At 38.4% G+C, this 14,976-nt stretch overlaps 1 protein-coding gene across 1 annotated transcript in view; it reads left to right on the forward strand.

Moving 5' to 3' along the window:
• GABRA3 (gamma-aminobutyric acid type A receptor alpha3 subunit) overlaps positions 1 to 14,976 on the forward strand; it is a 205,189-nt gene that overhangs the window by 163,501 nt on the left and 26,712 nt on the right. The window contains exon 9 of the mRNA XM_023753038.1: positions 3,533 to 3,744. Within this exon, the coding sequence (XP_023608806.1) occupies positions 3,533 to 3,744 (212 nt within the window). The remainder of the gene's footprint in view (positions 1 to 3,532; positions 3,745 to 14,976) is intronic.

Genomic DNA, 14,976 nt, shown 5'->3' on the forward strand with positions numbered 1-14,976 from the left:
TAAAGCCATACTTACATCTGACAAAATAGATTTAAAGAAAACAAAGATAAGGAGAGACAAAGATGGACATTTTATAATGATAAAGGGGCATTACATCATGAAAACATAACACTTCTTAATATATATGCACCCAAACAGGGAGCACTGAAATATATAAAACAACTACTCAAAGAACTAAAGGGAGAAACAGATCAAAACACAATCATAGTTGGGGACTTCAACACTCCATTGACAGCTCTAAAGAAATCAAGCAAACAGAAAATCATAAAGAAATATCACCCTTAAATGAATCACTATACCAAATGGACATAATAGACATTTATAGAACCTTTCATCACAGAACATTAGATTATAGATTCTTCTCCAGTGCACATGGAACATTCTCAAGGATAGACCATAGGTTGAGTCACAGAACTAGCATCAACAAATTAAAGAAGATTGAAGTTATACAAAACATATTCTCTGACCACAATGACTTGAAATTAGAAATCAACTACAAAAACGAAGAAGCCCAAAAGTATGTGGAGATTAAACAACATACTACTAAAAAATGACTGGGTCAAAGAAGAAATAAAAGATGAGATCAAAAGATATGTAAACAAGTGAGAATGACAATACAACATATCAAAACTTCTGGGATGCGACGAAAGCAGTAATAAGAGGGAAGTTTATATCATTACAGGCCTATCTCAAGAAACAAGAGAAATCCCAAGTAAACAACCTAACATCAAATCTTAAAGAGCTAGACAAAGAAGAACAAAAGCAATTCAAAATCATCAGAATAAAGGAAATATTAAAATTAGAGAAGAATTGAATGAAATAGAGAACAAAAAGACTATACAAAAAATTAATAAAACAAAGAGCTGGTTCTTTGAAAAATTTATAAAATTGACAAACCCCTGGCTAAACTCACTAAGGAAAAAAGGGAAAAGACCCATATAAAATTCAGAAATGAGAGAGAAGTCACCACAGACATCACAGATAAACAAAGGATCAGACTAGAATATTATGAAAGAATATATGCCACAAAATTCAATAACCTAGAAAAAGTGCCTAGAAATATATACTAGTAACCTTCCTAGACTAAATCATGAAGAATTAGAAAATATAAATAGACCAATCAGCAGTGATTAAATTGAAGCAACCATAAAAAATCTCCCAAAAAGTAAAAGTCCAGGACCAGATGGCTTCACCAGTGAATTCTACCAAACGTTCAAACTCTTCCATAAAATTGAAGAAGAGGCAGTACTTCTTAACACGTTCTATGAGGCCAATGTAACCCTGATACCAAAATCTGGCAAAGATAACACAAAAAATGAAAATACAGACCCATATAAGGGAACCTTCATTCACTGCTGGTGGGAATGTAGACTGGTACAACCACTATGAAAAGCAGTCTGGTGATTCCTCAAAAAATTAAAAATAGAGCTACCATATGACTTCTCTTGGGTATATAACTGAAAAACTAGAAATCATGTATTCGCAAAGATATATGCAACCCTATGTTTATTGTAGCATAATTCATGGTGGCCAAGACATGGAAACAACCAAAGTGTCATGTGATAGAAGACTGGATAAAGAATATGTGCTAATAAAGGATGAGATACTGCCATTTGCAACAACATGGATGAACCTTGAGAATATTGTGCTAAGTGAAATAAGTCAGTCAGAAAAAGCTGAGTTATATGATTTCACTCATATCCTATATAAAAAAGAGGTAATATGCAAATGCAAATTGACCATCACACCCTTGCACAAGATGGCCAGCAGGCAAAGGCAGTTATGGGTGATCAGGCCAGCAAGGGAGGGTAGTTGGGAACTAGGCTGACAGGAGAGGGCAGTTAGGGGTGACTGGGCTGGCAGGGGTGGGCAGTTGGGGGCAACCAGGCCGGCAGGGGGGCAGTTAGGGGAGACCAGGCCAGCAGAGGGGGGCAGTTAGGGATGACCAGGCCAGCGGGGGGGGGTGCAGTTGGGGGTGACCAGGCGAGCGGGGGGGGCAGTTGAGGGCAATTAGGCTGGCAGGGGGGCAGTGAGGGGCAACTAGGCCAGCAGTGGGGGGCAGTTGGGGACAACCAGGCCAGCAGGGGGGGCAGTTAGGGGCAACCAGGCCAGTGGGGGGGATTTAGGAGCCACCAAGCCAGCAGGGAGAGGGCAGTTAGGGGCGACCTGGCCAGCAGTGGGGGGCAATTAGGGGCAACCAAGTAGGCATGGGAGGGCAGTTAGGGGTGATCAGGCCAGCACACAGAGGCAGTGAAGGGCCATCAGGCCAGCAGAGGGGGGCAGTTAGGGGTGACCAGGCAGGCAGGCAAGTGAGCAATTAGGAGCTAGTGGTACAGGATTGTGAGAGGGATGTCTGACTGCCAGTTTAGGCCTGATCCTGGCAGTCAGACATCCCCCAAGGGGTCCTGATTGGAGAGGGTGCAGGCCGGGCTGAGGGGACCCCCCTTTGCATGTATTTCGTACACCAGGCCTATATGGGATATAAAATGGAAACTCATGAACACAAACAGCAGTGTGGTGGTTGCCATAGGGAAGGGGGTTGGGGGGTTAGGGGGTCTTAATATATGGTGACAGGAGAAGATTTGACCTTGGGCGATAAGCACATGGCACAATATACAGATCTTGTAACCAGAAACACACACTTGAAACCAATATGTTCATTTTGGCCAACGTAAACCCAATAAATATAATAAATAAATATAATTTTAAAGAGAATAAAGAAAAGTATTTAATTCAGGTTATTAATACCAAGAAAAAGAATCAATTGACCTAAAAGTGAGCTCTGGTTTGGCAAAAACTCACAAAAATAACTATTGGAATAGCTTTGGTTGTCCATGAAGCTCAGTCAATAAGACCTAGACTGTGATGCAACTAAAGAATCATTTCCACAATAGTTTGTTGCATTATTAGGATAATAGTGTCCATGATAATGGAAGTGAATAGCCTACTGACCTCAGACCATGTCCTTAGTCTTGGGCTCAGCTCTGGGCTGTTTAGAAGAGAATTACCAGAATGAGGGAGGAGAAACAAGAGAAGGAACTATGTTCATTCTGGAGATAAACAGATTCATGAGGAACCATAGTGACCCTCTTCAAATCTTTGAAGGCTTGTCCTGAAGAGGAGGGAACAAACTTTTCTTTCCTGTCTTGCTAGAGAAAGAACTCTGAGATCAGTCAATGGACCAGGAGTTAGAGGAAGGCAATTTCAGCTCATGAGAGAAATTTTCTCTAATTAAAATTATCCCTTACAATAAAATATGTTACCTACTCTTCAATGGAAATGTTTAAGCAGAGGCTAGAGGACAACTTTTAGAATCGTTATACTGGAGATCCCTATTTCTGTGAGAATTGGGATGGGGTGGTTACTAGGTAGAACCATCCCACTTTTACATTCTCTGTTTTTTATTTTAAAGGGAATGTTTGAGTGGAGGGTGGGTATAGCTCCTCCTTTTAAGTAGAAAGTTGGTGATCTTATTGAATATGCTCTAAATGTCTTTGATTGGCAACTGGGTTCTTATCTTCTCTCTCCCCAGGTGTCACCACTGTTCTCACCATGACCACCCTGAGTATCAGTGCCAGAAACTCCTTACCTAAAGTGGCATATGCGACGGCCATGGACTGGTTCATAGCCGTCTGTTATGCCTTTGTATTTTCTGCGCTGATTGAATTTGCCACTGTCAACTACTTCACCAAGAGGAGTTGGGCTTGGGAAGGCAAGAAGGTGCCAGAGGCCCTGGAGATGAAGGTGAGATACAGCAAGGGTGGGGGCTGGGAAACACTCCTGAGAGAACTGTATTGTAACCAGGAGTGGGCAGCCTGCAGCCTGTGGGAACTGGCCAAGGCTGTGTGCTATTCACTGGGGTCATCAATCCATTTCTCAACTGGAGTGCTTCTTGGCAATGTGGGGTGTTTGCTGGGGGCAAAGAAAAGAGGGTATGTATCATAGAGGACTGATACCTGGTGGTGAGGAACCAAACCTAAATGTGATACTGCTAGACTCAAGGGGAACCCTTTGTATTTACAAAGTCAACCAGAAGAGTGGACTTTAATTTCAACCCAGCCCCTCATTTTCCAGTATGTTTCCATTACAATCAAACCAAAGTGATCACCATTCCTTCTGTGTCTTTGCTTAATTTTTTACTCTATCTGGAGCATTCTTTTTTTTTTCCTGCCTGGTGAAGACCTATTCATTCTTCATGACCCAGAGGAAATACGATTTTCTTCACAGAGCCTTTTCAGAACAGCAAGATAACTTCAGCTTTTCTTGGGGTTGGGAGGCGTAGGGAGATTGTTCTTGATATTAAAAGCATATTTGTGTTAGTGTTATTTGCCTCTGCCCTAGACTAATCTTCTTGAGGGCAGAGGCTTGTTTGCACCATCTTAGTAACTAGCCAGCATTCTTTCACAGCATCTGACTCAGTAAAAACTGAACAAATGTTAATTGGATCGGTGGACAGATAAGAAGAAAGAAAAAAAGGAGAGAAAAAATAAACCACTGGAATTTGGTAGGAATAAAACAATAGTACAGTGAAATCAAGATTTTTGTCCTTGGCTAATTTAAGAGTCAGATCTCTAGATCTAAATGAAGACTATCCAAAGACACTAAAATAACCTGGTAGATGTGGTCACAGAACCATTCCAGTACTCTTTGAAGAATCATGGAGAAGAGAAAAGATAATGAAGTGTTTTTTTTTTTCAAACTGGAGGAAAATATATATATATTCCATAGAATACAGATTGGTGAATTGACAAAATTTTAAAATAAATTTTAACTATTTAATAGAATTTATGAACTCCTTACTATAAATTATGAGAAATAAGCATGTTTCTATTTCTTCCATCTATTCTAACATAGGGATTTTTTGGTTAATTTTGTTATCATACTTAGTCTAGTTGTTACCTTTGTATCCTTAAAATATTTATCTATGTAATACTTGATTTATCAGCTATGGATAGGGTCTATTCACCCCTCACTCACTATATGATATAAAAATTAGCATACCAGTATTTATCCTAGCTTTTACCTCGTCTCTCTACCAGTCCCCATCATCTACCAAATTTGATTTATTTTGCTACCATTTCTGAATTGACAATTTTATATAACTTATATGCTATTAGGCAGACATAATTCTTATAGTTGATTAGTCATAGTTTAATACATTTAATACATTTAAATGAATTATCTTCTCAAAATAGTCCTTTTATTCATTTTTTCATTCATTGCTTAGTTAACTTAGGCTATCCTCAGAAGTTTCTTTAAGAAGGGCTCATGGGAACCATATTTCCTGCTATCTTCCATGTGTAAAACTGTCAATTATGTGCATACTTGAATTATAGTTAAGCTGTTTTACAATTCATGAGTCACATTTTCTTTCTCTGACGTCCATGTAGATATTGAATGTTGTTATGAAGAAATTTAAAATCAACCTGAGAATATTGTACATAATAGAGGACTTGATTTAATGGCCTAGCCAATATGCATGTTTCTTTTATTTACAAATTCTAGTTATTTGACAATGATATATATTGATCCATCCATATGAATTTTTCCAAGGACAGCATATTAACCTTTAAGCCAATAGATTTACAGTTATCTTTGTTACAGGAAAGCTTTCCTAAAACATATCTTTGTTCTTTTCTCTTCCTAGAAGCACAAATTATATATATAATTGAAATTTGTCTTTCATATCTACCATTTTCCCTAATAACTTTTAAGTGTTATTTTCTGTTTTCCCTAATAAATTTTAACTATTATTTTCCATTTTATTTTGTTCATTTCTCTCAAGCCTATCTTCCATATCTCTATTTTTCACCACTGTCTATTTCACCTTTATTTGTGTGGGAATATTTTTATTTTTTCCATTCAATATTATTTTATATTAGTTTCAGGTGTACAGCAGTTAGGCAATTATATATGTTACGAAGTGTTCTCCCTATATTTCTAGGACCCACGTGGCACCATACATAGTTATTACGATATTGTTGACTATATTCCCTATGTTGTGCTTTACATCTCTATGACTATTCTTAATCTACCAATGTGTACGTCTCAATCCCTTCATATTTTTCACCCAATCTCCCAACACCTCTCCCATCTGGTAACCCTCAGTCTGCTCTTCATTCTCTCTATGTGAGTCTGTTTATGTTTTGTTTGTTCATTTATTTTATTCTTTAGATTCTAAAAATAAGTGAAATCATAATGTATTTTTCTTTCTCTGAATGACTTATTTCACTGAGCATTGCACCCTCTAGGTCCATCCATGCTGTCACAAATGGTAAGATTCCATTCTTTTTTTATGGCCAAATGATATTCCATTGTATATATATGTACCTCCATTCTTTATCCACTCATCTATTGATGAGCACTTGGGTTGCTTCCATATCCTGGCACTTATAAATAATGCTGCAATGAACATAGAGTTGCATATATTCTTTCCAATTAATATTTTAGGTTTCTTTGTATAAATCCATAGAAGTGAAATTTCTGGGTCATAGGAAATTCAATTTTTGAATTTTAAAAGAAATTCTATACTGTTTTCCACAGTGGCAGCACCAATCTGCATTTCCACCAACAGTACACAAAGGTTCCCTTTCCTCCACATCTTCACCAACACTTATCATTTGTGCATTTATTGATAATAGCCATTCTGACAGGTAACTTGCATTTCTCTAACAATTGGTGACATTGAGCATCTTTTCATATGTCTGTTGGCCAGCTGTAGGTCCTCTTTGGAGAAGTGTCTATTCAAGAGCTCTGCTCATTGTATAATTGGGTTGTTTGTGTTTTTGGTGTTGTGTTGTATGAGTTTCTTATAAATTTTGGATATTAACCCTTTATCAGAGGTCTCATTGGTGAATGTGTTCTCGCATTCAGCGGATTGTCTTTTCATTTTGTTTCCTTTGCTGTACCAAAACTTTTTAGTTTGATGTAGTCTCATTTGTTTATTTTCCTTCCCTGTGAAAATACATCAGAAAAAAAGATTGCTAAGAGAAATATCAGATATTTTACTGCCTTTGTTTTTTTTTCTGGGAATTTTATGGTTTTGAGTCTTACATTTAAGTCTTTAGTGCAGTTTGAGTTTATTTTTGTATATGATGAAGAAGGTGTTCTAGTTTCATTTTTGCATGGCAAATTTTCCCAGCACCATTTATTAAATAGACTCTCTTTGCTCCATTGTATGCTCTTGCCTCCTTTGTCAAATACTAATCTATATATATAAAAACCTAAGTGACCATCCAACTGTTCAACCGTTCAACCCTCACACCAGTAGCTATGATGCGCACTGACCGCCAGAGGGCAGATGCTCAATGCAGGAGCTGCCAAGCTGCAGTGACTTGGCAGCTGTGGTTCTTGGGTGATGCACCCAGAACCAAAGAGGAAGGAGCCCAATTCCAAGGCACATCACCCAACAACTGTCCTCTTGCAATCCAGGACCCCTCAGGGGATGTCAGAGAGCCAGTTTCGACCCCATCCACGTAGGCCAGGCCGAGGGACCCCACCTGCCAAAGGGACCCTGCTCACTCCACAGATGCCCTTCAAGCCCCGGCGTTGCCCCAGGTGTGGCCGGCCAGGGAGGGACCGCGGGAGGTTGACTCCAGGGCTTGTCCATCCTGTCTCACCCAGTCCAGCCCCACCGGCCACCTTGTAATTAATTTCCTTTCAATGTGCACAAATCTGTGCACCAGGCTTCTAGTTGATAAAAGTGTGAGTTTATTTATGGGCTCTCAATACTGCTGCATTGGTCTATATGTCTGTTTTTATGCCAATACTATACTGTGAAATCAGGTAGTGTGATACCTCCAACTTTCTTCTTCATTCTCAACATTGCTGTGGCTACTCAGGGTCTTTGTGGTTCCATATATATTTTTGGACTATTTATTCTTGTTCTGTGAAATCATCCATTGGTATTTTGATAAGAATTGCATTGAATCTTTAGATTTCTCTAGGACATTTTAATAATGTTAATTCTTCCTACCCATGAGCATGGTATGTGCTTCCATTTAACTGTATTTTCTGCAATTTCTTTCTTCGGTGTCTTGTAATTTTCCAAATACAAGTCTTTTATCTCCTTGGGTTAAATTTGTTCCTAGGTATTTTATTTTTTTTTACACAATTGTAATGCAATTGTTTTTGTAGTTTCCATTTCTGATAGTTCATTATTGGTATATAAAGAAGCAAATATTTTCTAAATATTTATTTTGTGTCCTGCTAGTTTACTGAATTCATTTATCAGTTATTGTAGTTTTGTGGTGGAGTCTTTGGGTTCTCTATTTACAATATCGTGTGATCTGCAAATAATGACAGTTTTACTTCCTCCTTTCCAGTATGGATGCCTTTTATTTCTTCTTGTCTGATCACTGTGGCTAGGACTTCCAGTACTATGTTGAATAAGAGTGGTGAAAGTGGACATCCCTGTCTTACTCATGACCTAAACAGAAATGCTTGTAGTTTTTCCCCATTGAGTATGATGTTGGCTGTGGTTAGTTATATATGGCCTTTATTATGTTGAGGTATGTTTTCTCTGTTCCCACTTTGCTAAGAATTATTATCATAAATGAGTGTGGGATTTTGTCAAATGGTTTCTCTGCATCTATTGATATGATCATATGATTTTTATCCTTCATCTTATTTATGTAGTATATCACATTAATTGATATGTGGATATTGTAACAAACTTGCATGTCAGAAATAAATTCCACTTGGTCATGGTGCATGATCTTTTTAATGTATTGCTGAATTTGGTTTGCTAATAATTCTGGGTATTTACCTATAATTTTCACTCTTCATAATGTCTTTATATGGTTTTGGAATTAGGCCTTATAAAATGAGCTTGGGAGTCTTCCCTCCTCTTGACGTTTTTGGAATAGCTTGAAAAGATAGGTGTTAGTTCTTTGAGTGTTTGGTAAAATTCACCTGTGAACCATCTGGTCCAGGATTTTTGTTTGTTGAGAGTTTTTTTTCCCCTTTTTACAACTTCGATTTCATTAGTTGTAATCAGTTTGTTCAAATTTTGTCCCTTCTTGATTCAGTTATGGAAGATTGTATGTTTCTAGTAATTTATGCCTTTCTTCCAGACTATCCAAATTGTTGGCATATAGTTATTCATAACATTTTCTTATAATGCTTTGTATTTCTATGGTGTCAGTTGTTACTTCTCCTCTTTCATTTATAATTTTACTTATTTGGGTCCTTTCCATTTTTTTCTTAATGAGTCTGTTTAAAAATGTATCAATCTTGTATATCTTTTCAAAGGGCCAGTTCTTGATGTCATTGATATTTTGTATTGTTTTTTTTAGACATTGTTAAATTAATTTCTGCTTTTGTCTTTATTATTCTACTCACTTTGGGCTTTGTTGTGTTCTTTTTTACTAGAGGCTGGTGCATAAAATTCATGCAATGGGGGGGGGGGTCCCCCTCAGCCCAACCTGCACCCTCTCAATCTGGGACCCCTTGGGGGATGTCCAACTGCTGATTTAGGCCCGATCCTGGAGATATCCCTCTCACAATCTGGGACCGCTGGCTCCTAACTGCTCACCTGCCTGCCTGCCTGATTACTCCTAACTGCCCCCACAGCTGGCCTGGTTGCATCCCAACTGCCCCCTCCCCACTGGCCTGGTCTCTCCTAACTGGACCCCGCTGACCTGGTCACCCTCAACTGCCACCCCTGCCAGCCTGGTCACCCCTAATTGCCCCCTGCCTGCCTGATTGCCCACAACTGCTCCCCTGCCAGCCTGGTCGCCCCCAAATGCCCCCCTGCTGGCCTGGTCACCACTTACTGCCCTCCCTGCCAGCCTGGTCGCCCCCAACTGCCCTCCTGCTGGCCTGGTCTCCCCCAACGGCCTCCCCCCGCCAGCCTGGTTGCCCCATGCAGCCTGCTGTTCAGTCATTTAGTTGTCCCTCACTAACCCCGCTGCTGGCCTGGTTGCCCCACACAGCCTGCTGTTCCGTTGTCCATCCAGTTGTTTTGGTCTTGATGGCCCCTGGCTTTTTATATATTAAGATAATTTAAATTCTTTACTGTTTAAAGTATTACATATGTCTCCTTTTTCCCTCAATGACCTCTCCCTGGCCACTCCCACCCCCTCAGCACATGCCCTTATCTCCCTACTGTCTTTGTCCATTGGTTTTGTTTATATACATGCATACAGGTCCTTTGGTTGATCTCTTAACCCCCCCTCTCACCCTCCCTTGCCTTCCCTCTGAGTTTTGGCAGCCTGTTTGATGCTTCTGTGTCTCTGTATCTATTTTTGTTCATTATATTCCACAAGTAAGTGAGATCATGTAATATTTACCTTTCCCCGACTGGCTAATTTCACTTAGCATAATGTTCTCCAGGTCCATCCATGTAATTGCAAATAGTAAGAGTTCTTTCTTTTTCACAGCAGCAAAGTATTCCATTGTGTAGATCTACCACAGTTTTTTAATCCATTCATCTGCTCATGGGCACTTAGGCTGTTTCCAAATCCTAGCTATTGTAAATTGTGCTGGTATGAACATAGGGGTGCATATATTCTTTCTGATTGGTGTTTCTGATTTCATGGGATATATTCCTAGAAGTTGGGTTACTGGGTCAAATGGTTTATATAAGTTTAAGATATAAGTTTATATCTAGGTATTTTAATTTTTTGAGGAAACTCCATACTGTTTTCCACAGTGGCTTCACCACTCTGCGTTCCTACCAGAAGTGCGTGAGGGTCCTTTTTCTCTACATCCTCGCCAGCACTCATCTTTTGTTGATTTGTTTATGATAGCCATTCTGACAGGTTTGAGATGGTACCTCATTGTTTTGACTTGCATCTCTCAGATGATTAGCGACTTTGAGCATGTTTTCATATGTCTCTTGGCTTCCTGAATGTCCTCTTTTGAAAAGTGTCTATTTAGGTCCTTTGCCCATTTTTTGATTGGATTTTTTATCTTCCTTTTGTTAAGTTGTAAGAGTTCCCTATAAATGTTGGAGATTAAACCCTTATCGGTGATAACATTGGCAAATATGTTCTCCCATGCAGTGGGCTTTCTTTTTGTTTTGTTGATGGTTTCTTTTGCTGTACAAAAGCTTTTTATTTTGATGTAGTCCCATTTGTTTATTTTCTCTTTAGTTTCCAATGCCCATAGGAGCTTTATCAGAGAAGAAATTGCTTCGGCATATGTCTGAGATTTTGTGGCCTTTGGATTCTTCTAGAACTTTTATGGTTTCCTGTCGTACATTTAAGTCCTTTATCCATTTTGAGTTTATTTTTGTGTATGGTGTAAGTTGGTGGTCTAGTTTCATTTTCTTGCATGTATCTGTCAAATTTTCCCAACACCATTTATTAAAGAGATTGTCTTGACTCCATTGTATGTTCTTGCCTCCTTTGTCAAATATTAATTGAGCATATTGGTTCGGGTCAATTTTGGGGTTCTCTATTCTATTCCATTGATCTATCTGTCTGTTCTTGTGCCAGTACCAGGCAGTTTTGAGAACAGTGGCTCTGTAATACAGCTTGATATCTGGTATTGAGATCCCTCCTACTTTGTTCTTCTTTCTTTTGCAACATATTTTGCATCAATAATCATATTGGTTTGCTTTCAATAATTACTTGAAACTTGATTAGAGGAATTCTTTACCATGTGTGAAAGTATCTTTTTGGAGAGGGACTGAGTGAGTGAGTAGAATAGTAGTAAATAATTGAGAGTGAATACTTGAGAGTAACTTGAGCACCATCTGTTGTCTATATAAATTCTTATGAGTATTCCTTATTGTAGTTTTGACTCTGCTTGTAACTAGCAAAAAGTTTCCCTTGCTCAAAGGAAATCCCTCTATGTATGGAAGCAGTGGTGTGTGTTTGTGAGTGTGTAATATTATATCCTTTAACTTTTTTCAGTCTCTATCTTCTCTGCCATTATTTGGTGTTTCATGATGTTCTCATTAACAAGCCTGTTTTTACTACTAGTCTGATAACTTTTTGTTTTAAAACGAGTCATTTGTTTTTGCTCACTCCACTCATGCCACCAGCATTCTAGGACTCTAGTATTGGCCTGAAACACAAAACAGCAGTCATCCTCAGTGTCTTCTTCACTCAGATACAATTTTTACTACATTTGAGAACCTTCACTTTTTGGAATTAGGCTTAAAAATGCTTCCATGTTTCATCAAAGATGGAGTTTTGTTTTATATCTCTCATTTTCCTTATACTTTTTGGTTGGTTCTAGGGAAGAGAAGAAAGCAAAGCTGTCTACTCTGACATAGTAAACTCATAGGTCCCTAGAATATTCTTTTTTTAAAAATATATATATTTTATTGATTTCTCTACAGATAGGGAGAGGGATAGAGAGTTAGAAACATGGATGAGAGAGAGAAACATCGATCAGCTGCCTCCTGCACACCCCCCAGTGGGGACGTGCCCGCAACCAAGGCACATGCCCTTGACTGGAATTGAACCTGGGACCCTTCAGTCTGCAGGCCAATGCTCTATCCACTGCGCCAAACTGATTAGGGCGGTCCCTAGAATATTCTATTAAACAGATGTTTTAAGAGCAATTAGCACTAATAACTGATATCTAGTCTGAGTTCACTAAGAAGAAATTTTGCCAAACTAACATTATGAAATTTTATGAAAAATTTGCTAGACTGGTGGACCAGGAAATACAAGAGACTTTACCAGGACATCTGAATAACTTTTTAAATGATGCCTTCATGAAGAAGAAGCATAGTGGAAAAATATTACAATTAAGGTGAAGGAGTTAGTTAACCAATTGAAATCAAATGGATTTGATTAATGAGTGGACATCAACCTAAATTGGACATTCCTGTGATGATCCACAGGGCTTTATCTTTGACCCTTTGCTCTTAAATATTGTCATCAATGACACAAATGAGTACATATAAGATACCAGATTCATATTTGTAAGCTGACATTAGTGAATGTTGGTTAGAGTGCCCTGTCTTCTGAATTATGAATCAAAAAGGATTTCTATAATTTGAGATAAGAGGCTCAAATCAAAAGCTTAACATTTGCGAAACAAATTTTCACACATGGATACAGAAATAGTTCTGGAATAGAAAGAATTAACAACAACTATACATTATAAATAAGATGCTGTAATATAGGGAAAGCAAATTTAATATAAGCCTTCATTTGATTTGAACTTGAGTTAAGAATTATCTAGAGCAAGTAAGATGATAAGCCCTTTTTATTCTGAGCCATGTTTAAAGTACACTGTTCCGCCAAAACCGGTTTGGCTCAGTGGATAGAGCGTCGGCCTGCGGACTAAAAGGTCCCGGGTTCGATTCTGGTCAAGGGCATGTACCTGAGTTGCGGGCACATCCCCAGTAGGAGATGTGCAGGAGGCAGCTGATCGATGTTTCTTTCTCATCGATGTTTCTAACTCTCTATCTCTCTCCCTTCCTCTCTGTAAGAAATCAATAAAATATATTTTAAAAAAATAAAGTACACTGTTCCAGTTTGGTTGTTAGTACAATGGAGGAGTGACTAATACCTCAAGAGGATAATGGCTAATGTCAGATGTCTGAAAGACTGTCATAGATGTCTTGTGAAAAATATGCTAACTTGTATTTTCGTGGCCAGGAAGAAGTACAGGAGTGGTTTGAAGGCAGAGAGAGAACTAGAATACTACGTATTAAGAGACTCTAGATGTCAAAAATGATGACCATTTCTAAAATTCCAAGAAAAGCTAAAAATAAAAATAAAAAAACTCTTGCAAAAATGGTGATCTCAGTGTTTCTCTTAGTCCCTCACCATGGTAATCAGGGAATGCATAAAAATGGATCTCTAAGGTGAGTGTGCTATACTTTGTCTACACTGATACAATGTAAAGAAACTAATAGTGAGAACCACTGACACATAGAAAAAAATGAAATTCATTAAAAGTACAAGCTTTACAATTTATTTTTGTTTTTTTAATCTTTATTGTTCAAAGTATTACATATGTCATGTCCCATTCCCCCCCCCATTGTCCTCTTCATTCCAGCCCCCACACCCTACCCCAGGCCTTCACCACCCCATTATCTGTGTCCTGGGTTATGCATATATGCATACAAGTGCTTTGGTTGATCTTTTCCCACGCACGCACCCTCCTCTGTCTTCCCTCTGAGATTCAACAGTCTGTTCTATGTTTCTATGTCTCTTGATCTATATTGTTCATTAGTTTATTTTGTTCATTAGATTTCACATATGAGTGAGATCATGTGATACTTATCTTTGTCTGGTTTATTTTGCTAGCATAATACTCTCCAGGTCCATTCATGCTATTGCAAATGGTAAGAGTTATTTTTTACAGCTATGTAATATTCCACTGTGTAAATACACCACCGTTTTTTTATTCACTCATCTAGTGATGGGCACTTGGGCTTTTCCAAATCTTCGCTATTGTATATCATGCTGCTAAGAAAATAGGGGTGCATATATTCTTAGTGATTGGTGTATCTGATTTCTTAGAATATATTATCAGAAGTGGGATCATTGGGAGTACCATTTTTAATTTTTGATGAAATTCCATACAATTTTCCACATGGCTGCACCACTCTGCATTCCCACCAGCAATGTACTAGTGTTCCCTTTTCTCCCACATAGTTCCAACACTTGTTTGTTGATTTGTTGATGATAGCCATTTTGACAGGTGTGAGTTGATACTGCATTGTCATTTTGATTTGCATCTCTCAGATAATTAGTGACTTTGAACATTTTCATATGTATCCTGGCCATCTGTATGTCCACTTTGGAGAAGTGTCTATTTAGGTACTTTTTCCATTTTTAATTGGATTGTTTGTTTTCCTTTTGTTAAGTTCTATGAGTTCCCCTATATATTTTGGAAATTAACCCCTTATCAGATGTATGATTGCTAAATATGTTCTCCCATGCAGTGGGATCTTTTTTCATTTTGTTGAAGGTTTCTTTTGCTGTGCAGAAGCTTTTTATTTTGATACTAGAGGCCCCGGTGCATGAACTTCATGCACAGGTAGGGCCCCTAGGCCTGGCT

The sequence above is a fragment of the Myotis lucifugus genome, unplaced genomic scaffold (genome assembly GCF_000147115.1).
Source record: "Myotis lucifugus unplaced genomic scaffold, Myoluc2.0 scaffold_40, whole genome shotgun sequence".
Taxonomy (NCBI): Eukaryota; Metazoa; Chordata; class Mammalia; order Chiroptera; family Vespertilionidae; genus Myotis; species Myotis lucifugus.